This window comes from Ambystoma mexicanum, chromosome 3p, assembly GCF_040938575.1.
Source record: "Ambystoma mexicanum isolate Mex_15411 chromosome 3p, UKY_AmexF1_1, whole genome shotgun sequence".
NCBI classification, from domain to species: Eukaryota; Metazoa; Chordata; class Amphibia; order Caudata; family Ambystomatidae; genus Ambystoma; species Ambystoma mexicanum.
Window position 1 is genome coordinate 1,273,540,253 of NC_090925.1, and position 27,539 is coordinate 1,273,567,791.

Below are 27,539 nucleotides of genomic sequence, written 5' to 3' on the forward strand. Positions count from 1 at the left end.
GCGGACAGTCTGAGGCACAATTGTTCAGGAAACTCACCAGTATTTTGGGAGGGGGGAGGCTCCGGGAGGGGGGACAATACAGGGAAGAAAGAAATGTTATGCTATGTGTTGCGTTTGCTGTAAACGTGTTACCTTGCCTTGGTTTCAAATAAACATTTTTTTTTAAAAACTCCAATTAAGTCATTAACTCTTGAAGACTGCTTTGAAAAAACACTGGCAGACCGGTGTGTGGGGCAGTTTGTGCCTGGAGGGATAATTGTCCCTGTGGGATGGTCCCATGTCGGAGGTGAATACTAGCTTTTTGCAAGCATGGTGTTCAACACATTTGAATATCCAGATAAAATACCATTTGATTCAAGCTATCATAGGAAGTGAGCTTTATTTTTTTTGCTGACTTTCATTGCCTAGTAAGAAGTGCCATTTGTTGCTATTAGAATGTGTAATATTAATGTTTGTGCTTCTATTTCAGTGTTCTGGGATAGAATGGATTTGCATCAGAAGCTGGCCATTCAACACTGCCTGGAGCTGGCTAGTGGAAAAAGAGGGGTGGGGGGCAAGAACCACTCAAGTGTTTTAATCTGATCCCGGCCCTGGTCCGGCAACCGCATCAGAAGTAAGCACCCCTTGAGTAAAAAAGAAAGTTGGTTCACGCCCCTATAAAAAAATAAATGCTTAATTTTCTCTGTCAATATGCAAGTGAAAACATAGTCTTCCTCCTGCCTTATCTCTCCCCTTTCCCCCGGCCTTCCTGTGAAGACATTTTCGGGTTGATACCCTTGTACAATTGGCAGTCGACTATATGCCTAAGCTTACAGCCCTATGATGTTGCGTATTGTACTTACAAATCTGTTTTGCCAAAGCATGATACAATGTTAATAAATAACCAGTTAGGCAGAAAACTAGAAAAGCAGTAAGGAAAAGATAAACAGACCACCATAAAGAGAGAGTATTCTAGTAGATATGACTTTATTACATATAGAAATCTGAACAACTTGCACATCTTGATCTAGATTTTCAGTTTTGAGAAACCTAATCATTTTTAATTTCATATATGCATTGAGGAACATTCTTCATGTTGGACTTCTTGGTGAACCCTGTGAAACGAAGGGCGATTGTGATGACGGCAAAATAGACAAACGAGTAACTTGGCACGCCACCTGCTGAACAAACTGCTGGACATTGAATGTAGCAACATGGAAGAAAAGGGAAGATTAACATTGGATTGTCATTGACAAGCTATAAAAGGTACGTAATACCATTCAGAAGATACGTGTGAGCTTAGAGCCCTTTGGATAACCCGCATGCAATGGATGGGACGCAGAATAACTCTTGACACCAAATAATCAAACCAATTCAGGAAGATGGCGAAGGTTTCTGTTTTAATATCAAGTGTCTAAACAGGGAGTTACAAGGTACATCGAAGGACGTTTGCTTGAGCTCAGTACATTTCACAAAAGAATCATATCTTTATGCTAAAGCTTTGAAATGCAAGCTTTGAACGGCTTGCATTTTCTGTAGTGCATCACACACGTGCAATCTTTTCCATGTGCCGGTATCCCTCCCCTTTTGGCCCTGCACTGGGTATGCGTCTAACTTCCTCTGCTCCCCGGGCTAATCCTGGGCCGCTCCCTCACTGTCTTGCTCCCTGTGATGGGTCTTTATCACCATCTCCTTTATTTGCTGGGCTGGGTCTGTGCCCCCCCCCCACCACACCCTCCCCCCCTTGCTCCATGGGCTGGTTATCCACCTGATTCCAGATCCCTGGGCTGGGTCTTGGTACCCATCTGGCTGCATGGGCTGGTCCTGGGTCCCCCCTCCTCCCTTGGTCCCTGGGCTGGGTCTCCACCTGACTCCCTTGCTCTCTGGGTTTGCCCTGGGCCTCCATTTGAACTATTGGCTGGTTCTGGGTCCCCACTGGACTTCCTTGGTAGCTGGGCTGTGTTTGGGCACCTCCTTCATAATTGCTCCCTGAGTTGGGTCACCAGCCTCCTCCCTTGCTCACTTGGCTGGGTACATACATTGAATTACGAAAGCACATTAGAGTGCGTACAGTGAAAATTGTCTATGCCTTATCTCTCACAGCCATGCGTCAACCTTTGCTTGCTCTTTTCAAACTTTTTACACAAATCTTTTTTGCATTTCAGAAAGTATCAATGTTAAAGCCAGTGAAATGGGCTTTCCAGAACTCTCTGCATCTGAGTACAGAAAAGCCCTCCAAAACAAAATTGGGAACTACCGGCTAAAGAAGAAGGAGCCAAACCTCGTCTTTTCTGCACAAGTGTAGGTCCGCATCCCCTTGCTCTCGTCCTGGATACATGTATGACTCCCTGGACTGGTTCTATGGACTGGTTCTGTGTCCACTCTCGCATTGCTTCCTCTGCTGGACCCCACCGGACTCGCTTGCTTACTGGGCTGGACCTGGATACTCGTGTGACTCCCTGGACTGGTTGTGAGTCCCCTCTCGTCCTTGCTCCCTGGGCTGGACCCCACCAGACTCGCTTGCTCCCTGAGCTGGCTGTGCCTGGATACTCGTATGACTCCCTGGACTGGTTCTGTGTTCCCTCTCAACCTTGCTCCCTGGGCTGGACCCCACCGGATTTCACCCTTTTTCAAAAAAATTATAAAGCACCCGTGTCCGGGATTGCTACAGTCGTGTTTTTGTGCTATGTACACAGTTTCCGATTGAACCTCTGCCTCTTTAATAGATATAGTGGGGGAAAAAAATGTGTCGATTCTTTTTAAAGATAGGTAATATGCCATTACACGGTCTTGACTTTCATGGCCATTTTACCTAAATGACTGTTAAGAGCTAATAAGTCATCACTATTGTTCTAAAAGCAATTCAAATGCAACTTTCTGAAATGGGCAGCAATTAAGCCACAGTGACGCTTTTAAAGCCCAATTCAAAAAGGTGCACCAAATGTGTTTTAAGCATTTCTTTTCAGGATTATAGTTATTATTTTTGGATTCAAACTCCTAAATTAATTTATTTCTAGCTCATAAACCGAACAATGCCTATATTGTTAAAGGATTTTTTGGGGATTGCATTGTTTTTTTCATTTGTAAAGTGTTATTTGGTGACTACATTGCATTGCTTTTGGATTTCTACGAGGAAGGATTTCAAAATAACATATTTCGGATGCATTAAGCCAAAAGGTAGCCAGATGTAATGCATTGCTTATGGATTTATTTAGGGACGGCATTGCTTTTGGATTTTTAGTGGATTGTTTGGGGATTGGATTGCTTGTGGATTGTTTGGGGATTGGATTGCTTGTGGATTGTTTGGGGATTAGATTGCTTTTGGATTTTTAGTGGATTGTTTGGGGATTGGGTTGCTTGTGGATTGTTTTGGGATTGGATTGCTTGTGGATTGGATTTTTAGTGGATTGTTTGGGGATTGGAGTTTTAGTGGATTGCTTGGGGATTGGATTGCTTGTGGATTGTTTGGGGATTGGATTGCTTGTGGATTGTTGGGGGATTGGATTGCTTTTGGATTTGTTGTGGATTGTTTCGGGATTGGATTGTTTTGGATTTTTAGTGGATTGTTTGGGGATTAGATTGTTTTTTGATTTTTGGTGGATTGTTTGGGGATTGGATTGCTTGGATTGTTTTCGGATTGCATTCCACTGAGGATTGCTAATTAACATATTTCAGGGTGCATTAAGCCAAAAGAAAGCCAAAAGCAATCCACTGAGTACAATGGGAGTTTCTGCAGTTAAAGAGGATTTAAATGTTTGGGAAAATCCAGTAGCAATCCATTTTCAATCCAGATTTATTTGGTAGGGCAGTGCATCCTGGGATATGCAGTTCCGAAGGACTTCTGCAGTAAATGAAGCAGTGTATACACTGGCATGTGGTTCGAGTGACGGGGCATATGGTAAAATCAGGCAGTTGAAGATAAATTGGTCGTGTAAGCATGCCCCTGGCATATAAGAGTGTCCCATGCCAACAGTGACAGTAAACCGGCCTTTCAAGCCAGAACAGCCTCTGAAGGCTGTTCCTCAATATGGTTTCATTTATGGTCTGTTCCATGCGCCTTTCCTTTGGTGGATTCACGACTCTCCCGAGAAAGGGGTGCATGCGGCCAGAACCAGAGCCCCGCAGGCTCCATCTTCAACGGTTGAAAGGTTAAAAATTACGCCATTTTAGGCATGTGCATTTAGAGTCAGACTGAAGTGAACTCTGGGGCGTTTGTCCTGCAGCAGCGACCCCACTGCGCATTCTGGGACATGTAGACGGCTTATGTAAGAAGTGCGGTACACTGCATTCTAGGGAATGGAGTCTTGCAGCAGTCTGCTGGTGTTCCGAATACCGGCAAACGCATTTACTGTTACTGACACTTGTCTGCTGGTATTACGGCAGATAACAAGTGCTGCTGTACACAGTCAAATCCCCATTCCATGGAGTCCCATCCATCGGAATTTACCGATTTTACCGTTTGTGCCGGTAATACAGGCAGATGTTTGCGGTAGGTGCATTTTCGGAAGTACTTTCCAGTGGGAGAGTGTGTGCAGAGTGCATTGTCATGGGTGGGGATGTGTCTGCACTGCATGAAGGAGTGCATTCGAGGCCGTTCACCTGGCGGGCCTCTACTTCGGGAGGCAGCATCCATTCTGGACCCGGCAAGCAGGGGTGGACTGGGAACCAAAGGGTGCCCTGGAAATAATTTTCAAAGTGACCCCAAATTACACATTTTGAGCAACCCCAACCCTTTTCCTGTGAAAGAATGTGAAAATAAAATACAAAAAAAGGCCCAGGGTCCAGCCCTGCCTGCAAGTCATTCATAAGCATAGATTTGTTATTTAGGAATGTATTCAGAGTTGGGTCAGTACCTTGGAATGTGTCGCTGGTTGGGGTCCTCCAGAATGAAATGTACACAACACTGTTCTAGCGCATGCAGTGGTGTGTGGGGTTCTCGGTCCTAAGTTATCCAGAGTGCATTGTAGGGGTAAGGTCCTCTGTACTGCCCTTTGCAAAGGAAATTGGCTCCTGGTTCATTCTGGGTCATGTAGTGCTTTGGACAAGCTCTGTAATACGTAGGAAATAGTGCATGTTTAATATGTAGTCCTGCACAGGCGTGTATACACTGTGAGCAAGAGTGCATTACGTGACGTGTACGCTTGTGTGTCCGCCTGGACTGAGATAGTAAATGTGCATTATTTGACATTTGCATGTGGTGTGGGGCATCAGTCCTGAGTTAAGTGTGTGTGTTCCGTGGCATGTTGTCCTGTCATGGCCTATGTACTGAGGGAGGCAGACTGCTTTGTGGGACATATAATCTTGTGACAGTATACTGAGTGATGCACAATACATTCTTCTAATGCGGTGCTGCGTGGTTATCTCAACGGAGGTAGACGGCGTTCCTAACATGTACTTTAGTGGGAGAAATAAATATTGAGTTAAGGTGAATTCTGGCAGATTAAGTCCTGTACGTTTACACAAGTCTGTGAGTATATGATATGTCTTTCCCCTTTGTGCCGAGCTCTGTTGCTTCGCAGCTAGGTTGGCTCCTTATAAATCCACACATTGTAGTGTGGTTGCAGCTCTACTGAGGGGGCAGAGTGAATTCTAGAGCACTTTATTTTACTACTCGTGAGAAAGCCCGTGTACACGGGCCAAAGCGCATAAGGAGAGACATTTTCGGTGTTAATACGTTATGTGGTATATTTGGTTGTAATTCATGTTAACAGAAAAACAATATTTTTTTAGGTTTTCATTAACACAGTGGGACCACTATATATTTCCTGAGGCAACAACTGCCTATATCAGTGACAACAGGCTGTGCATGGCTGCAACGGACAAACGCACAGCTGGCCTAATTGTTTTCCTAAATCAACAGCTCCCTCTAGCAGTGACAAAAATGCAAAGCAGGCAGTCTCTACTGTGCATGACTGCATCGGACAAACACACATCTGCTCTTTTATTATATTGTATTATGATGCACTCATTTTAGCGTGCCCTTTAACATGTAGCCCTGTTGCGGCATCTGCACTGAGTCATGGAGCGCACGTTGTGGGACATAGTTCTCTAATGCCTCTGCATGGGCTTAAGCAGAGTGCGTCAAGAGGCGCTCATTTGTTTGGTGCATGATTCTTTCCTGTCCGGCTGCCCTGATGTAAGTCCCACCTCACATGCAGCCCGCATCTGTCTGCACATTCCCCTAAGTGTGCTGCACTCCTGGGGAATATTGTCTTATTGCATAAGGCGATGCGCAACGTGGCACGGTTGGAAAGTAAGAAAAAAAAATATGATTCTATTCTGAGCTTACCTAAATTGCTTTGTTAGTTTGTTTATTAATGTTGCACAACAAACCCTGAGGTTTCTGGGTGCATTACATATTACATAGTTGCAAAAACATATTACACAATAGAGATAATAACAATTATTTACAGCATTAGTCACTAACATGTGTCTTAAATTACTATACATTACATGACTTAGAATTACTGTACAAGATGTTTTACACAAATGTGAGTAGTCTAGCAGAATGTTCAGGGTATGCGATACAGACTGGAAGTTGTGGCAGTATTTATAGGTCGAGGAAGAAAAGCCACATTTGAATTCCTTTTCTGAATGTGTAGTGAGAGGGGGCTGCCCTTAATGTTGCAGGCATGGAGTTCCACAGCTGGGCAGCCATGACTGGGAAGCTACTCTCCCCTCCCCCCCCCCTGCTTTCTTAAGTTTGTATTTTGGGACCTTGAGGCAATTGGCACACAAGGACGTGTTGGGGCGATCAGAGGTATGTCTGGTGAATGTATCCATTAGATATTTGGGAGCCGTGTTGGAAAGACATTTGTTAGTGAGGGATACAAGTTTGAGTTTAATTCTATCCTTCATGGCTAGCCATTTGGTGGCACGCCCGGCGTTTGAGATGTGCTGCATTCTTTGGATGCTAAGCACAGTTCTCAAGGCATTATTTTGGAGAGTTTGCAGTTTGCACACATTACGTTTACTAGTTCCCTAGATAGTGTGTTGCAATAGTCTAATTTAGACAGAATGAGGGCTCTAGCAAGCGTGATGCAACTATCAGTGGAGAGAAACGGTTTGCACGCATTGATACGTTTACATGTATAGCTTGTGGCTGAGGCAGTTGCGTTAACTTGTTTGTTTAAGTTCAGTGCTGAGTCCAGAGAGAAACATAAGGATATTTAGACCATCAATGTCAAATTACTTAAATTGGTTACTGAGTTTGTGAAGTCTGCCTGATGATCCGATAAGCAAGAACTCTGTCTTGTCATCATTGAGATAGAGACCATGAGTGGCCATCCAGGATTGTATAATAAGGTAGATTTTGTTGATCCGTGCTACATCTGTGTTGTAGTCACCTGAGATGGGAATGAGACTCTGAGTGTCAAACGCATAGTTAGTATAGGAGATTAACAAGGTAATCAAAGACTTGGTGAAGATATTGTACATAGTAGGGGACATGCAAGAGCCCTGTGGTACTCCACGTGTTACCGGTACTGGTTCTACTGATGACATTGGTGAGAACATTCTCATGGATCGATTATCTAAAAAAGATTCGATCCAGGAGATGGCTTCCATTGAGAAATGGGCGGCTTTGATCACGTCCCGATGTTTGTATACCACCTGAATGTGAATCGGCATTTTTTGTGTCCAGCCTCTACTCCTCCGATTGTCTACAATGTGCTACATTGCCCCTAACCTTAAGACCTTGCATGATGGCCACCCTGCATCAGCATACAAGTGCCTTTCTGCTGCTTCAGCCAGCCCCCACTCCGATTGGCTGGACTGGTGCATTTTGGGCAATCCCTGCAACCGGGAGGCGGGAGCAAGCCCGTTTGCACTAAGGCCCAAAACAAAGGCCCTGTCTGCTGCGTGGCTGGGTCTGGGGTCTGCCCCTACACTCCACCCCAACAGATGTGGGCTGCCCTGACCCTGCATGCCCCTGAGGACACTGTTTGGACATCATCACTCCTGCCAAATGGTTATACTACTCTGCTTAACTTTACTTCTACACCCTTGACTCCCCCTGCATTTGCCTACCTCTGACTTCCACCCCTAACATTGTGAGCTGTGCCTAGTGGCCCCACTGCGTTTAACAACTGCCTGACAACTCTGTTTTGGCTGTGCCTAGTGGCCCCAATGTGTTTCACATCTGCCTGCTAATTTGCTCTTCCCCCTCTCCTCTTCCCACACTACCCCTCCCTCGCTGCCACCGCTCCCCTTTCTTCTATCCTCCTTGTTTGCTCCTGGACATCTGAAACTCATCGGCCTTACCTCCGCTCATCCATTTCTCACTCTCCTTCCCATCCCTCCTTCATAGTCAATGCTATTGCACTATTTGAAATGTCATCAGGCCTAGTACAATAGTTTTATTTGCCCATTCTCAATGTTTCAAGGCCTTTTAAGAATGTCACTGTATTTTTCCCTTGCTCCCCTCCCCACCTTGAAGCGCTTTGGAACACGTTGTGTATAGGTGCTATATAAATAAAATATCAATATCGATGCGTTTAGAGTGCGACAGTATGCAATGTGGGATATGTCATCCTGTTTCTGCTGCTGCTCTGAGCGAGGCAGAATGCATTATTGCAAATGTCCTATGGAGTCTTTGTACCCGTCTTATGCCATTTTGGTGTACTGGCGGATCTGAGAATGTGAGAGAGTGCCTCACAAACAACTGTGATGATACCTAGCAGACGATATCAGCTGCACCTCAGAATATAAAGGCTATACCTCTGATATGAGGTTGTACCTGCTGTATGCATGAGGTTGGGTTTGGGAATATCCCAGCGGTAGGCGTGCATGTATGGCTGCACCCGACATATGACAGCAGTATCTGGCCATGTGATGCTGCACCTAGTGTGCCAAAGTCCCCTGCCTGACTATAGTGACCTCGAAGGTGGACGTGACGTAAGCCCTTCAAGCCAGTGGATGATGGACCCAAGAGTCCTATGGGGGAAGGTCCCCTGGCCAGCGTCTCTTAGCCACAGTCCTGTAGCAGGAGACAGTGGCAAGGGCAACCTTACTCCAGACTCTGCCCATTACAGGTAAACCATTGAGACCCATGGAGCGCACCAAGTGTGTCCACCATCTGTCCTGCTCCCCAAGCATGAACACGACTTCCTATCTGTACTAAACTACTGTGGTGGAAATAGGGTATGCAGAGCCCTTCCTCAAATGAGAGGAGCCTGATGCTGCTTCCACTAGCCATACAAAATGCCCCAGAGAGAAACATAGCCTGGTCAATGGCTGCATAGCCTGGTCAAGAGAAACATAGCCTGCTCAAGGTCTGCATAGCCTAGTTAAGAGCTGCATAGCCTGGTCAAGGGCTACATAGCCTGATCAAGGGCTACATAGCCTGGTCAAGGGCTGCAAAGCCTGGTCAAGGGCTGCAAAGCCTGGTCAAGAGCTACATAGCCTGGCCAAGAGCTACATAGACTGGCAAGAGCAGCATAGCCTGGCCACGAGCTACATAGCCTGGTCAAGGGCTATAAAGCTTGGTCAATAGAAACATAGCCTGGTCAAGGGCTACATAGCCTGGTCAAGGGCTACATAGCCTGGTCAAGAGAAACATAGCCTGGTCAAGGGCTACATAGCCTGGTCAAAGGTTGCATAGCCTGATCACGGGCTACATAGCCTGGTCAGGAGCTGCATAGCCTGGTCAAGGGCTACATACCCTGGTCAAAAGTTGCATAGCCTGGCCAAGAGCTACATAGCCTAGTCAAGAGAAACATAGCCTGGTCAAGAGCTACATAGCCTGGTCAAGAGCTACATAGCCTGTTCAAGAGCTGCATAGCCTGGTCAAGAGAAACATAGCCTGGTCAAGAGAAACATAGCCTGGTCAAGAGAAACGTAGCCTGGCCAAGAGCTACATAGTCTGGCCACGAGCTACATAGCCTGGTCAAGGGCTATAAAGCTTGGTCAATAGAAACATAGCCTGGTCAAGGGCTACATAGCCTGGTCAAGGGCTACATAGCCTGGTCAAGAGAAACATAGCCTGGTCAAGGGCTACATAGCCTGGTCAAAGGTTGCATAGCCTGATCACGGGCTACATAGCCTGGTCAGGAGCTGCATAGCCTGGTCAAGGGCTACATACCCTGGTCAAAAGTTGCATAGCCTGGCCAAGAGCTACATAGCCTAGTCAAGAGAAACATAGCCTGGTCAAGAGCTACATAGCCTGGTCAAGAGCTACATAGCCTGTTCAAGAGCTGCATAGCCTGGTCAAGAGAAACATAGCCTGGTCAAGAGAAACATAGCCTGGTCAAGAGAAACGTAGCCTGGTCAAGAGAAACGTAGCCTGGTCAAGAGCTGCATAGCCTGGTCAAGAGCTGCATAGCCTGGTCAAGGGCTACATAGCCTGTCCAAGAGCTGCATAGCCTGGTAAAGAGAAACATATCCTGGTCATGGGCTGCATAGCCTGATCAAGGGCTGCATAGCCTGGTCAAGGGAAACCTAGCCTGGTCAAGGGCTATATAGTTTGGTCAATAGAAACATAGCCTGGTCGCGGGCTGCATAGCCTGGTCGCGGGCTGCATAGCCTGGTCAAAAGAAACATAGCCTGGTCATGGGCTACATAGCCTGGTCAGGATCTGCATAGCCCAATCAAGGGCTTCTTAGCCTGGCCAAGAGAAACATAGCCTGGTCAAGGGAAACATAGCCTGGTCAGGAGCTGCATAGCCTGATAAAGGGCTACATAGCCTGGCCAAGAGCTACATAGCCTGGTCAAGAGAAACATATCCTTGGAAAGAGCTACATAGCCTGGTCAAGAGCTACATAGCCTGGCCAAGAGCTACATAGCCTGGCCAAGAGCTACATAGTCTGGCCAAGAGCTACATAGCCTGGTCAAGAGCTACATAGCCTGGTCATGAGCTACATAGCCTGATCAAGGGCTACATAGCCTGTCCAAGAGCTACACAGCCTGGTCAAGAGCTGCATAACCTGTCAAGAGAAACACAGCCTTGTCAACATTCAGCATTGCAATATAGAAACTCACGAAACAGCTGTTGCTGGTGCCAAGAGCCCCATGGTGAAGGAAACCCCACTTCAAAAGCACCGAGATGTCTTCTCAGCAGGGGTGTTGCTAGGTCTGGAAAAGACCTGGGGCTGCGCTAATCTCGGAACTATCGGCACTGGGGGCTAGCTAGCCATTTGGTTCTAGCTCCTGAGAGTCTATCCGGGGCTACAACCAAAAGACCAGGGGCTATATCCCCCTTAATCCCCCCTGCCCCTAGCAACGCCGCTGCTTCTCAGAGACTTGTGTTCCTGTGGCAGTGTTCACAATGAAGACAATTTGAAAAATAAAGTGTAAAAGTGATTGAAATTCAAGTAACCAAAATGATAGACCACATAGAAAACATGATAAATTTGAACCTTGTATAGAAGTACACTTGAAGTAGTGTTTACTACAAGAATAGGCGTCTCCAAGCACAGTGGATGTGCCAGTGAGCTATTCTCTCCAGTGCACTTTTCCCCAGCAACATTTCCACGCACAAGTGATACAATGTTACCAATCCAATGACTACCAGCAGAGTTCCTCTTGAGTGAAGCAATATAGCAAGTTTACCGACGACCAGCATTGCTTTCACATCCAGAAGTATTTCATATCTTTTGTTATAGTATTTAGCAGATTCAGTTTCACACGCTGAGGAAGTGGAAGCTGTGTTCCCAGACAGTGCTCTGTGGGAATAGAAGAGAATGCGTGGATGCCAAGATGGGGGACAGACCAAATTCAGGCTTAATCTCGCCCCTAAACCCAAGAGCAAGCCCAGATGAGTTTATAAGGCCAGCCAATCACAGTGCCTATCAATTCAAGGACACACGTGCAAACACTCACAAAGAGCACAAGGCTAAACAATAACCCCACATGCTCAATCTGGCAAGGTGGACATTCGGAGAAGGAGTTGGAGAGAGGAGTTTCTAGCAACGTGGCAAGCTCAGCGAGTACACAAAGAAGATTGGGGGGCGGGATATTTGGGGGCGAGAAAGCAGAATTGAGAGACCAAAGTGGGAGAAGTAGTTGGTAACGGAGGATGAGGTTGGGAATAGCAAAGAGGTTGTTGGTGGAGAACATTAAGTGGAGGTTGGTGATCATGAGGATGTGGTTCAAGGGAGTCAAGAGGAGGAGGAGGTAACATAGAAAAATAGAAGGTTGGAAAGTAGGGGTTAGAGGTGGGAGGAGGAATCGGCACCCAGTCGGGGACTTACATGAGGATCAGAGTGGCGAAGAATGGGGCAGAGGCCAAGATATTAGAAAGAAGGGTGGGAGTTGAGCTCCTCCAAAGACCTACGGAAAGAAGGGGAGGGGCGTGGGGCCTCAAGCCAGGAAGAATTGAGACAAAAAAAGAGCTGGAAACCTTAAAACCCAGAAAGACAGAGACACAGTGCTGGGAACCCTCAAGAATGGAAGGGCAGAGACCAAGGGCAAGGGAACCCCCAAGCCTGGTACTGAGAAGCCCAACACAACACTGAAGGTTCCCTATGGGGGAAACATGGCGACTCAAAGCAGACCGTCTCAGGGGAAAAGAGTGAGAGACTGGGCAAGAAGCCGAAACTCAGGTCGGGGTAATCCTCCAGTGTGTGAAATGGGAGATCTTGAATTATTTACTCTGCGTTTATTATTTGGCCCATCCTGTGTAGTATTTTCCTGATAACAATAGCAGCTTCTTATAGCCCAAGTCTTGGTGCACTCTTTGATCCTTGTCCTCTCGTGACACCAGGCATTCAAATGCTTTATCTGGCCATATGTGTCACAGCAAGTGGCATGAAATAAAGCTGGCAGGCTTGTTCAACGTTGCTTTACTTATTCCATTAAGTTCGACACATTTCTTTTAAAGATTTAGAGGTCAACCATTGGCCACCATCTCAGTTGGTTGTGCAGTTGCCGAGTGCAGCATTAAAATGATCACACCAGGATAGACGGACCAGTTGTAGGGGCTTCCGAGATTTTAATTTCTATACCTGACAGTGCATTGCAGAGGTCTGCCACCTTTGGCTCGCCAGATGTTTTGGACTACAACTCCTATCAATCCTTGCCAGCATAACCGATGGTAAGGGTTCCTGGGAGTTGTAGTCCAAGAAACCTTGTGAGCCTCAGGTTGAGATCTCAACTGGAGCGGAGCAGTATTGCTTATCTGTTTGAACTGCTGGAGGGTTTTTAGTCTCTGAAACCCTTGTGCCAGGTAGAACAATAGGAGCTGACGGAGCATAGTCTACTTGGCTTTGCAGGGATATGAAGACCACCCGCCGTGCAGTGTCACAGTACAGCTGGTGAGGGCAACGTCAGTCTTAAATCTTGCCAGCAGGAGACTGTGGAGAGAAGGCTTGCTTTTACTAGGCTTGATGCTGGCATGGCATAACACATGAGAGAGATTCCATCAATGTGGAGAACGCCACAGGCTATCCAGGAATGTGAATCGGATCTTGCATTGTGTTATAAAACGCCCAAACCTCTTATGACGGGCAGCAGCAAGGGGGTCCCATTGGTGGCACTTCCACGGCTCCATGGTACACATCCTCGTCCCCAAAAACCTGGAAAAGGCTACTATTTTGAAGTGTAAACACGGAGGGCTGCCTCCTTGAAAACTTAACCAAAGGTTTTTGTTTTTTTGCATACTGCAGGTTGGCGCTAACCAGGGCTTTGAAGTACTGTGATGGTAAAAGCCGTAGCTGGGTTTCCCAGGCACCATGCCAGTCCCCAAGTCTGTTTCCAGATGTCTTATCTTTTATTATTGGGCTGGGGCAGACATATGTGTGAAGAGTGCTAATGGCCACTGTCCCTGACAAGTTGCAGCTCACTGGGAAAGGGCAATTAGCATTACAAAGCCCCTCATTCTGTGTATTCTCCACAGTAAATGGCTGCACCACATAAGCCTGAAACACAGTGTAATGCATGCACGCGTGCACACGTTATTCAGAAGGTGCTTGCGTGAAACAATTCTGGGATGTGAAGACAAGTAGGGCAGTACACAGAGATGTTTTGTACAGGTATGAAATGTTCAAGCATCCGTGTGTTGTAATTGTTAATGGACTCCTTGATTTCCGGAATAAGGGGTGTCTCAAATGAATGTTGAAAACGAGGAAAGGGGGTGTTTTATAAAAGTGGGGGCGAGCATGGGTACACATTTAAACTGAGAGTGCCACCACCGGAAAAAAACGGTTCTGTGTATGAAATAGCACACCTTTGGGGTGCCTAGGCCGAGATATCGCACTTTCTCTGGAAATCCCGCTTCCAAAGAGTGCACTCATTCGGTGTGCTGAGTGGGCCACTGTGAACGGAACCTTGTGTGTTAGTTTTCATTGGCGCGTGGCAGAACAGAAACAAGCTTTTTGGAAGCTTAAGTTGGGCTACCACAAGACACTGCAACACACCCATGTGATGAGCCATCCAAAAGCTTGCTGTGTTGAAAGAAATACACTGGAGGCTGGAGATCGGAAGAAAAGCAATTTTATCATTGTCTGCATATTCCAAGAATCCGTCAACCTGATTCCTTCACTGAATTATGTACATTGGCTCTGGCTTAGTTCCACATAGGTTGCCTTTCGCTTCTCTCTAGTGTGAACCACAGACGGAGCGAGGCCTATTCATGAACTCAAGATGGCCGCCCCTTGCCTAGTAAGATGGCCGCCCCTTGCCTAGTAAGAAGTATTGAAAGAAGGCTACTACTGTTCATGTGAGATCCGGGTAAAAGCCCACGAAACATCTTTACCCGTCGCATTGGAGGTACAAAAGCATTAATTTGGCGTCCCTTGATTCTACCACGTTTTTTTTACGAGAAGACTAAGGCTCTGCACACCATTATGAGAAATCTCAGCTGTGCAATCCACGTTTTGTGCGCAGGTGTGTAGCTACGTGAGAGCATTTTGAAGTTTGCAAAGGTGATTGGTGAATATTGGAAGCTGCTGTGAAGTGCTTTGCTGGATGGATGGATGGATGCAGGCTGGCCTGGAGTGCATGAGCTCAGAGGGAACGTTGGAAAGCAAGAGTGTTGATGTTGGAGTGAGGCAATGCTAGTCTGCTGGCGTTCCAACCCAGGCAGTTGGAAGATGTGGCCTGGGTGGTGGGAGCCAGTGTTCCTCTCCTATACCTTAAGGAAACTTGATGGAACACAAATAAAATAACTCATAAAGTAACTTACCTGAAGTGTCCAGAGTATCTTTATTTGTGAGGAACCACTGGCTCCCACCACTCAGGCTACATCTACCAACTGCCTGTGTTGGAACGCCAGCGGATTAGCATTCCCTCCCTCCAACATCAACACTCTTGCTGTCCAACATTCTCTCCGATTTCATGCACTCCAGGCCGGCCCGCATCCATCCAGCAAAGCACTTCACAACACACCTCCCTTCATTACCTGAAACACATATCGCAAAGCACTTCACAACCCAAGCAAAGGGAAGGTATCCTGGCTGACTTCAGACAGAAATGTGATCTAATAATGTTACACCTCATGGTCAAAGAGTGACGTATCTCGGGGTGGACAAGACCGTCGGTGAGGTGGCCAGGCGGCAGTCCAGCTTATCCTCGTCTTCCGTTGACCATTGGCTGGCGGCAGTGACAAAGATTTTCCGGTCTTCCTCATTGCTCTCATAGACACCATCCAGTTTGTAAGGGTCCGGGTTGTAGCGCTCACTCTCAAAGCCATCTTCATCAAAGTGCCGCTGGAAACCAGCCTGTCTCGAGCGGAGCTTGTAGGCACCTGCCAGGACTAGGGCCACCAGGACAAGAATTAGGACAGCCACTGCCACACCGGTGCCTAGGGCAGAGTGAGAGGGTGTAGGTTGCATATGCACTGGCTGAATGTGCCCACCCCACCCACTAGTATGGCTCATGGCACACTGCGTAGGATTTGGGTTTGTGCACTGTGCCACATGCTTACTCAGTGGGATGATGCAGACTTTGTAATCTGTGTCCATGTGCAGCTGGTTGAGCTCCACCTCTGCCAATTCTCCAGTTACCCACAGCACCTGCACAGCCTCGCCCGTACTGTACCGCACCTCGACCTGGTCATGCTCACCAATCGTGGACCATGTGACCATCAAAGCACCTTCTCCCTTTGGCCGCACCGCCACTTTGCTGATCAGTTCGGCAAGGCACGGGTCCCACCTCTCTGGGACAGCATTGCTAGCTGGCACAGGATGCTGAACGGGCGGTGGCTGTGTTGCTTTGGTGGCAAGAGAGACGATGGTTGTCCTGGTGGTGGTTTTTGGGGTTTCCATGACCTGAGGTGGGGTCCTTTTTGCTGTTGTTGCAGAATAAGTGGGGACCTTGTAGGGCGCTGCCGTGGTGAGATGTGAGCCGAAAGCTGGGCAAGTCAATTTCTGTAGCTGGAGAAAAAAGTGAGAGGATGCTTAGAATTATTTTCTACATGGTCTTATTTACCAAACAGTAGTGGAACCAAGTTGTACATCATGAAATTATACAAAGCAAACACATTACAGTGCACTTTTCATATTGTGCTTGCTATGAGCAGAGTTGCCATTGGCTACTTGAGCTTACAATATATTTTTCATACGGCACATACCGTGCTGGTGAAAGCCCCCCCCACCCCCCCGTTAGTTTGCGCCCCGCTCACTATCTACCAAGTGCCCCCATCTTGTTGCTCTGTGAGCCAAGCTCTCCACACAGCCATACACAGTCCAAGGAGCATGAAGGCCAAAGACCAGTTATGTGAGGAGTTATGGTATGTTAATAAAGTTTATAAAGCGCAGCTATCGCCAACAAGGGCATTGTGGCACTAGAGAACTCAGGGCAGAAGAAAGAAAGGGGGTGTAAAAAGGAGGTATACATTGATTACAGAGAAAACAATTACAGAGAGGGAATTTAAACAGCGAAAAAAACACCAAATATTTGTGGAAACAAAGATGGGGTGGGGTAAGGGGATACAACACATGGGGCAATGGGGGCTGCGGGGAGACCCCCACTAATAGAACAAAGAAATAGGTGTTTTGTCTAGAAAAGAAACTTTTCCACGAGATGGCGGAAGGAAAGATGGTTATCGGTCGCTGGAAGGGCAATAGGGGCGTTCCTTGCATAACATGGCGGCCGCCAGAGAGAAAGCACAGCCCCACATTCTAGTGCGCTTGAAGCGCGGAACCTGAATGAGGAGGGCCTTTTCAGATGGGAGGGCCTGAGGGACGGAATTTGACCTGCAGGTATTCAGCCGCAGTCCTGCAAAAGGTACGGTGCACAACACAGAGGGCTTTGAACTCTATACATTTAGAGACGGGGAGCCAGTAAAGAGTGGAGAATCGGGGACATAGAGGCAGGAAGTGGGGTAGAAGTGGCAGCTCTGGGGGGTTTGGGGGGGGATTTTGTAAGATTTGAAGACGGTGTAAGAGGTAAGCTGGCTGCGCAAGAAAGAGAATTACAGCAATCCAAAATCCTAAAAACAGAAGATGACAATCAGGAGCACTGAGATGGGCCGCCAGAAGGGTGAGATCAGCTGTCCCAGACACCTGACACTAACACCCCCCCCCACCACCCACCACTAATTGCACACTGCACATGGTAGCCAGTCTTTTCACCTCCATGCTTGCTGTATGGCCTGCCTCAATATGCTTCACACAACAACAGCCCATGTGTCCCATAAATCTCAGACTGTCTTTCAATGTACTCCAACATCCCTGTACTCCCCCGGCCCACGGGTCCTAGTCTCGCCACACTCTCTCTCCACAGGCCTCAAGCTCTGCATCCATTTTTACTAGGGACGTTCCCGTAGGCGGATGCTATCAATAGTGATTCGGTTCATCAACTATGCCGCCTAGCCCCAAGAACCAATAACTCAACTCATCCTCATGCATATTGGCACAAGGGAGTCCTTACTTACCACCTCTAAACCAATGAGAATGCTGAAGTGCAACCAACCTCTGTAACTGACCTCATGCCAAGGATTCTGAGTTTAGCAGCAGCTTCACATGTGAAATTGACTACACGCATTTGTTTTATTTCATCACAATATGATAATTGCTTTATGGACCTTGGGACTTGTCATTATGGATAATGCCTTTCACAAACTTACTGTCCTCAACTTTACATTGTGCAATAATTTAGGGGAAGCATTATCCCACTATAAGACCCCCCGCCCCGTCCAATATGCTTAAATATGACACATATTTGAACAAATAATCATGTATGACAATTCCATATATTCTTGCAAGCTCGAACTAGCTCTTCGTTTAGTTAGTTCTGTGGCAATCCATGCAGGCTCTGAGGCGAGTATAACTGTAAACCGTTTCTCGTGGGCCCTAAGTGCCAGGACGAATAGGAGAGAGATTGAGTGATTAATATTGCTGTGGCAAAGTCACCTGTCTGACTGTGGAAAGTGGGGGCTAGGTACCTCCCTGAGCCAGTGGATGATGGGCCTGCGGGCAGAGTAGAGGTGATCCCCGGGCCTGAGGGGTTCCTCCATTGCATCATATCACACGAGATGGACACTTGTATTCACAGCACTGATAGTTTTTGATGGATTCAAAATAAGGAAAAATATTTTGTGTGAAGGAACACGGATTACCTATTTCTTGTTCAATTGTCCCCAAAGTATCTCGGTTTAAAGGACACCGTTTTTTGCAATATAGAGGAAGCGGTGGTCACGAGTATTCACAGTAATCCCTTTAAGAATTGTCAAAGGGTCAAATAAGCCACACACCATCCCGAGTAGGAGAATGCATTGGGTTAGCTGGGGCTCAGTATTAATACTCTGATTCCCAGAATCCACCAATGGATGCGATGGAAAACCTGGATCCAGAAGAATAAAACGCAGATTTGGCATGGGTGTGGGGGTGTGGGGGGGTTATGGAGGAATACAACCCTAAAGCCAGAGGGAATATTAAAAGGGATGCTGCAAGGCCAAGTAGTTAGGACCGGTCAGGAAAACCAGTTGGAATGGGGCTGCAGCCGCCATAATCCCGCTCTTCCTCAAAAGAAAAACCAGGATCAGAGGGGTGAGATTACAGTTTCAGGGATAGGGAAACTGTGGGGATGATCTGAACACCCTACAGTAGTAGTCACTCCAAGGGCGATCGCTCTGGAGAACTTGGACCTCTTTCCCATAGGATTGAAGGAAGTGCACCAACTCCCTTTCTTAAGCACAGTGGAAGGAAAACAACTTTACAGCCACCCCCTCTCGCCAAAGGAGTTTACAACATTCAGACAGACCTGCTAAAGACATTATAGAGTTAAAACAAGCCTTAAGGGACAACCCCTCTCAGCAGCAGCAAGGGATGGAGAGCAGCAAATATACCCCAGCCAAAAGACAGAACATTCTAGAATGTTCTCCAAGTCAGCGGCTGGTCTATTTTTAAACTTCCCACAGGGGGGACCCATTTACACATCCCCCCTGCCACTGAGCATGCTCAGACCTGTCGGGCGACCCCTCCAACCAGTCGGAGTGGAGCTGTTCCGCAGCACCCTTGTATAAGCCCCAGCTGAAGGTGCTGACAGTCCATAAGAGGTAGGAAAACCATGTGCCAATTAACGGGAGGAGGTAACATCAGAAGGGAGGAAAGAGGTGGCAAGACCGGAAGAGTAGAAGATGGTAAAGTTTTGATTAGAGGATGGCATAGCGAACATTAGGACTAGACAGGACGGTGTGCAGTAATGGAGGTCACTGGTGACATAAGCAGGAGCTGTAGTAGTAGGGTGTGGAGAAGGTCTAGAGACAGCGATGACTTCAGGGGAAGGTGGTGAATCCTGGAACAGTGGCACAGGGCAGTTGGTGAGTAGTGCAGAGGAGACGGGAAGGACACCGGGCGCTCCTGAAAGACATGCCAAAAATATCAGGACCTAATTGGCCAGGCTAGGAGGATGTGACGGGTCAGGTCGGCCCTAGACAGGCCCAGAAGGTGGGTGGAGGAACAAGATGGGTTTAGGGAGAGTATTGACAGTTCAGAGAAGGGTCGCGGAAAGAAGTGATGGCTTTGGTCACTGTGTCCTAGGGATCCCTCTCTAGCTTGCTATGCTAGACATCGTCAAGGACCAACCCGCTTAAGAAGCTCGGTTACAGGAAAACACCAGGAGCACCACATCCCATCAGGTCCATCCTAAGAAAAGATGAAAGAAAAGCGTTCGGGAACGCCGAGAGCCTGCAACACCCAGGGAGGGGGAGGTGGCAGAATCTCCTTGGAAGCATAGGAAGGATTTGGGAATCCATAAGCCTTCAATGACAGAGAGGGGCGAGGCTAGGGGGAGGACAACTGGAACTTGGGCACCAGAGTTGACTGGCCTGACACCAGGGATGTCATTTCACCAAAATGCCGGGGGTAGCGGAAGTGACATCACACGACACTTGACCCCCCGATGACATCAGAGGCCGTGATGTCATTTAACCCCACCCCGAAGTGATATCACGGGAAGCGATGGAACACGACATTTCACCCGTTGACAAAACAGGAAGTGGCATCACATAGCATTGTACACTAAAAAAAATATGGTTACAATATCACTATAATGTGATGTACATTTCATACATGAATGGATCACCATATGTATCGTTGGGATCAGTGTGTATAGGCCCATGCTAACAAATTACTGTGAATGCAAGCAGACGCCCATGACCAAATGATAATGATGTGTTATTATATAGCACTTACGCTTAAGGGCTTTATACAGAAAAAATATACACCCAATATCTCCCAACCTGTGTTGGTACTCATTTATCGACCTCAGCAGGATGAAAGGCTGAGTTGAGGCATTTAAGAACAGACTAAATCAGTGACTCAACCCCCCGAAGTGTGCCTGAAATAAACCTTTAATGAGTCTAGCAATTATTGTATAGAATTCCAGAAAGACACATTATTTGGTATTCCTATTCTTTCTTATTTAGGGTCAGTGCTCAAAGTGCTAGACTTGTGGCACTCCTGTTCTTATTTTTCTTGTCTTTTTAAGGGGCCTAAACAAGAAAGCCAGCCACTCCAGAAGAGCCACATGGTGCTGGCCACAGCCCAGGAGATTGCATTACAAAAAAAACCAGTTTTTTTTAGAGGTCGCTAGGGAGACCACAAAGGTTGCAGTTGCGACCTCTGGCGACCCCAAAATGACATTCCTGCCTGACACCATCCCCAGCAGGAAGGACGTACCTGGACAAGACGAACCAGCTATTTTCTTAACTTTTATTTGCCTGGGAAGTGCTCAATTATTGTTTACTCTGATCCCTGTACAGAAGCTGCGGTAAAGCCTTCTAAGAGAAACCCTATGGTCTTGTTGTTCCTACTGATGCCAACATTCCCCCAGGCTACGCCTCTGAGTTTCTATATATTTTTTTATTTTATTTAGCGTGTTACAGTTTGTTACAAACTTTTTTTACACATAAAAACAATTCATTTGTCGTTGCACATACAGAGTTTGTCAGCAGAGTCTTTGTTATCATGGTTCTGATCATAGTCAATTGCATCGCTTCGTAATTCACCCTTTGATTTTTAGCACATGCGAGAATACGGTCCGTTCAGGGGTTTCTAATATTTTATCAAGGACGTTTATTCCTGGCACCAGCACAACCAAAGGATTTTTTTTCACCTAGGAGAAATGGGCTCTACCATTCGTCGACAGATAGTGAAGTCATGTTTTTGATATTATTTCCTAGATATAATGTCCTCTGTGATTTTAAGCCCGGACAAACAGTTTATAAGTGTTTCACTTATTCTATGTCCGAGGAGAGCTGACAAAACTGGCAAACATTGTCAAGGCAATTCTTTTGTTTTCTTCTGAACATGATCTCTTTTGTGTGGTAGAGGTTAAGCCCTAGCTGTAGGAATTGGTTCCGATGGTATCAACTAGAGATTTTTTGCAGATATTTTAGCACTGTGTTCACTCTGCGTGGTTCAATTGGAAAACACAATAGAGGTTTGTATTTTGCTCTTGAGTTAGTGTTTCAATCCAGTCTCTCTGTTGAACTTTTTTTTCACTGAGTCAGGGTTCGTCATCAAGGTTCCTAGATCCACATCCAAGTCTTCCAGGTGAATTGTGCACATTTTGTGCCATTCATCCATCGGCCACATATAGGTGCCATTTTTTGGCCTGAATAGAATGTGTTATGGCGTCGCTGAGTCTTTCATTATGAGTTTCCCGAAAAATGATCAACATTTCCATTGTGTTACTGAACATAGGGATTGTAGACCTAATCCATTTCTAGTTACACACATTGGAGTGGATTTGGGTAGATGTAAAAAGCACCTTTGAGCAAATTCCACATTGTCCAAATTAAACGCAATACTGCTTCCCCGCCGTATGTCAGCGCAGGAACCACTTTTTGTTTCTAAAACATTAGTAGTGGCAGATTTGTAAATTTTCCATATCGTGCATGAATTATGGCTCCTTGTGAGGCAAGCAAATGGATTTTCGATTTAAGGATGTTTATCCAAATTGCTTCACCAAATGCCTTATTAAATTGAATGCCTAGATATTTGATTGAGTCAAGTTGGTCCAACACTTTGTTCCCTACTTTCCGATTGAATGATCTAGTTTTCTTACGTTCATGTACAAATCTCATGATTTTTGATTTCTTGCTGTTGATTAGTTCTTTAACATGTAGTCTTCTAGCTGGTTTATTGCGTTGGAGTCCTATTTGAGTGTGATCAATCAACACTGGATCGTCTGCATGTAGGATCCATGCAATGTGTTGACGGTTAATTTCGGAGGAAAGTCAGCCACATCTTTGAGAGTTAGCGGCAAATCTGCTAGGTAAAGATTAAATATTGTGGACGCCAGAGGGAAGCCTTGTTTCGCACCTTTGTCTGTTTTTATTTCAGAAGATAAATTGCCTTGTTTGTGTAACCGTATGCGGATGGAGGTGTTGGTGTTGAAAGCTTTTATGATTTCTACAAGTACATTGCGACAATTTCATCCACGCAATTTGGTCCATAGTTTTGACTTATTCATACTATCGAAGGCCTGTTGGAGATCGATGCATGCCAGATGTAGATTAGTTTTATTTCTGATTGTTTGTATCTTTAGAACATTTAGAATGAAACGATTGAGATCAGTTCCTGTTCCTTTTGTGAAGCCAGTTTGCCTTTTGTCCATGATGTTATTTTTGTTTGCCCAGCACACGCAACGTTTTTGAATGTGTGCTGCAAGCACTTTTCCGATGACATCTAATAGGGCAATGGGTCTGCAGTTTCTGGGTTCCATTCTGTCCCCTTGTTTGTAGATCAGCACTATAATGCCCTTCGCCCAGGATTTTGGTATTTTGCCAGTTGTTGTTATCTTCATAAATATTTCATATATGAGTTTGAGCCACTCTTCCGATGCTTCCTTTAAGATGTTGTTTGTGAGCCCATCCATTTCAGGTGCGTTCGAGGCTTTCAGTTTTCTAATAACTTCACTTATCTCAGATTGATCCATTTTGATCTTCCATGGCTGCTGGGCTTTCGATGTACATGTGACTGCCTTTTTATTCACGTCTATGGATACTCTGGTATAATGTTCTATCCATTGGTCTTCAGTTACGCCACTGCTCAGAATAGCCTGTTGGTTTAGGGTTGTTTTGTTTATCAGGGCCCAAGTCTCTCTACCGTTTGACCTACAGATTGCCTTAAGCATCTCCTCCCCTTGTTAGTGTTCTCGATGTAATCGGAATGCAGATGTCCAGTTGCGATAACGCTGCTTTATTTGCCTAATCATACATGCTGTCAGTGGTTGTTGGGTCGTGTTTGCTTTTTTTGAGATTTTAAATGTTAAACATGTCTTATAATGATTCATTAAGAAAACCTTTTAAGCGAATAATGGACTCTTCTGTTTTGATTGGTTATACTATTCACCCCGATAAAGAGATGTCTGTAATATGCAGCACATATATACCTGTGTGCAAGGCTTGAGCAGTTTCTGTATGTAGGCTCCAGTACTGCGTGTTCGCAGCCTGTGCTACAACGAGCAGACTGCTTTCAGAAGACCGGCACGAACGTTGGTCAGCCCGAGGCACAGTATCTGCGAGTGTCGTGTCAGGGACGCCCTGGGTCTGGAGGACGGCTCCGGCAACACATTTTTTGCCAGAGCTCAGCTCGTCTTGTCTTGTTCTGGCCCATTCCCTGCACTGAGTATTACTGTATTACTATATGTTTAGCATTCAGTGCATCTGCGCATGTGTAGAGATTCCAGTTTTACGTTTGTATTCACAAGCAAGCTCCGTTTCGGGGCATGATATGATATGGCATTTATAACGCGCCTATACACAAGTGTTTCAAGGCGCGACTAGGCAAGGGAGGGGGAACAGACGGAGGCCAGACAGCGGTCTTACTAGGCCAGGTGTCAATCAGATTGCGCAAGTGCATGGGAAGGGGGAAGGGGAAAAGTGCGTAGGGGGAGGGGAAAGTGAATACATGGGATAATAGAATAAATAAGATAAATAAAAAAAAATACGGCCAGCTGGTGGCAAATGCAAGGTAAGTGCAGACATAAGTTCTGGTAGGGGGACTGTAAGGATACAGAAAACAGTCCCCAGGTGCAGAGGTTGCCAGGGAGGTAGTGCAGGTGTGCAACTGGCAGGGCATGGGCCCGAGATCAGAAGGGTGGCCAGGTAACCAGTGCAGTTTCAGTTTCAGGCAGGAATTCAGTAGGGGAGAGGGGGAGAGAAAGCAGAAACAAAGAGGAAGGTTTTAAGGTGCTTCCTGAACCGGAGATGGTTCTCCTCAAGTTTCAGGGAGGCAGGGAGGCTGTTCCAGAGGGAGGCCCCAGCCGAAGAGAGAGATCTAACACCAACTCGTTGCTTGGAGAAGCGACTGACCCTGATGGAGTTGGAGACGGATGAGCGAAGAGCTTAAGAAGGAAGATATTTAGGAAGAGAGAGTTGAAGGTATTGAGACCGCAGGCCGCAGAAGGCCTTGTGGACAATGCAGAGGGTTTTGAACTTAATCCTCGCAGCCACTGGGAGCCAGTGCAGAGAGTTCAGTCTTGGAGAGATATGATCCCTGGGCTTGAGGCCAAGGACAAGTCTCGCAGTCCTGTTCTGGATAGTTGCAGAGGGCGGAGAGTAGAAGCAGGCAGATTTAGAAAGAGGCTGTTGCAATAGTCCAGCCTAGAGAGAAGCAGAGCTCTGGAGACCGTGAACTTCTGGGGGAAGGAGAGGAAAGGAAGAATACCTCTGAGGAGGTGCAGCTGGTAGTGTGACTTCTTAGAGACATCTGAGATGTGAGGAGAGAAGGAGAGTGTGGAGTCGAAGATGACGCCAAGGTTTTTAGCCTTGCAGGTAGGAGCAGGAAGAGGCCCAAGAGAGGCCGGCCAGAGAGTGGCAGGAAAGGAGGGAGCAGGTGTACCGATGAGGAGAATCTCAGTTTTACTGGCATTAAGGCAGAGATAATTGGCGGCACACCACTCCTGCATTGCAGACAGACAGTCAGAGATGAGTGAAGGAGAAGAGGTGGCTGAAGGTAGCCTGAAAATGAGCTGAGTGTCATCCGCATAGCACTGGAAGTTGGGGCAGAGAGCAGCAATGCGGTGGGCAAGAGGTTCCAGGTATTGGTTGAACAGCCAGCGAGAGAGGTTGGACCCCTGGGGAACACCACAGGTAGAGATAGAGCTAGAGGAGAGGAAGGACCCAAGTTGGACCTGGGAGGGCCAACCAGAGAGGAAAAAAGCCAGCCACACCAGGGCCTGTCCGGTGATGCCCGGGTTATCACGGAGATGGTTGAGCAGGATGGCATGGTTGACTGTGTCAAAGGCAGAGGAGAGATCAAGCAAGATGAGGACAAAAGGGGTGTTGGAATCGAGGTTGGAGAGCAGGTCTTCACAGATGTTCAGGAGAGCAGTTTCCGTGCTTCTGGCAGATCTGAAGCCATACTGATGATCATGAAGGCAACCAACAGATTCAGTGTGGAGACTGAGCTGGGAGATGGCCAGCTTTTCCAGGAGTTTGCCCAGGAAAGGAGTGATGGAGATTGGGCGATAGTTAGCCGGGCAGGATGGGTCGGCAGTGGGTTTCTTAAGAAGAGGGCGCACAAGGGAGTGCTTCAGGGGAGATGGGAAGGCTCCAGTGGCAAAGGAGTGGTTGTAGAAGTCAGCCAGAGCAGGAGCTAGGGAGTCGATGTGGTCCTTGATAGCTTTGGAGGAACAGGGATGAACCTGTTTTGATGAGACTTTCATAGATCGGACTTGTTAGAAACCTCGTCTGGGGAGAACAGAGAAGGAGGGAGGAGAGGTAGCCGAAATAGGGCCAGAGGAAGAGAGGGAGTCGAGGGAGGAGGGGGAGAGGAAGAGAGAGAGGACAGGGGAGAGGATGTCCTGAGTTTTAGAGATGAAATGGGAAGCCAGAGCCGTGCAGAGGGCCTGGAAAGGGACAGGAGAGGTAGAGACTGCAGCAGGATTGGCCAGTTCCTTGCAGATTTCAAAGAGTTCAGCTGAGTTGTTAGATGCTGCAGAGACGCAGGCTTGGATGTGAGCTCTCTTCTTGGTGTGGACAGAGAGCCGGTATTGCCTTTGGAGCAGGCGGCAAGCCAGTTTGTCAGAGGATGAACCACAAGCATGGCAGCGACCACCTCGTCTATACATCGGATAGTTCCTTTACTCTCCATTATGTAAGTTTTGTGGCTGGTAACATAGTGCTCTATTTAAAGGTGCAAACTGCCCTTACCGTCTCCGCCGCCCAATATCCCCATATTACTGGGTTATTATGGGCGGCAGAGAGCCGGTAAGTTCCCATTCCCATGGAGTCCGGCTCCATGCCTGAATCTCCGGCACTGGCATTACTGGTGCCGGTGATTCAGGCATTTCTAGGGGCCTCATCTACCAGCTGGTCAGGCCTGCCGAGAGATCCATGGCCCCGGTCCGGATAAAATGTTGGTGCTGGAATTACCATCATTTTTCCCGGACCGGCAAAACCGTAATGAGGGCCCCTTGGGAGTTAAGCACTTCATTGCACACCAGTCATCAATGGTGTGTGGGAAAGCCCCCTGCAGAACCCTGGGTGTGGAAGGCTGGATAGCTAAAGGGTACAGGTGTCACTGTCCCGTTGTGAGATGCTGGGCTGGGGACAGGCGGGCGGGGGGAAGAATTCCCTAGCTAACCCCACCATGTTACTGGAGGGAGTCAGGGGGGTAGCCACAAGGACACACCAGAGAATACTGTCCCTTTCTGTGATTTGCAGAATGATCAGGCGATAAATTGGTTTATCAGAAACTGTACTGCCATGCTGGATACCCTAATCCAAGATTTCAAATTATCACCAAAACAGGGAAAATAATGCAGGAGTTGGAGCCGGCATCATCTTCCGGGAAGAATTGCAGTGCTCCAATATCCCCAGGAAGGGGTACACTACTTTACACAGGAGTTTATCAAGTGTAGCCCTAACCCTAATTTGACCAATGTTGATGCCACTGTCTACAGACCACCACAGCACCGCCCTTACTTCCTGGACCAAGAGGTAGAGATTCAAAGTTTTTTATTTTCAAATAAACAAAAACATGACAACAATTGATTAGATCATATCAACAAGAAGCCTAAAAGCATCTGATACATGTTAACAAGCACAATAATATATCCGATCAAATCAGTACCAAGGTCATTTAAAAAAGGTAAGAAATAAAGGAGGAAGAGAAAGAAGAAGAAAGAAGAAGAAAATAGAGCAAAGATGAAAGAACCAAAACATAATTATA

At 46.9% G+C, this 27,539-nt stretch overlaps 1 protein-coding gene across 1 annotated transcript in view; it reads right to left on the reverse strand.

Annotated features, from left to right (window-relative positions):
* Positions 1–15,255: 15,255 nt before the first annotated feature.
* The window catches only part of LOC138581454 (chondroadherin-like), a 138,329-nt gene continuing 126,045 nt past the window's right edge, over positions 15,256–27,539 (reverse strand). Inside the window, exon 4 of the mRNA XM_069652777.1 lies at positions 15,256–16,286. Coding sequence (XP_069508878.1) covers positions 15,414–16,286 — 873 coding nt within the window. The 3' untranslated portion in view covers positions 15,256–15,413. The remainder of the gene's footprint in view (positions 16,287–27,539) is intronic.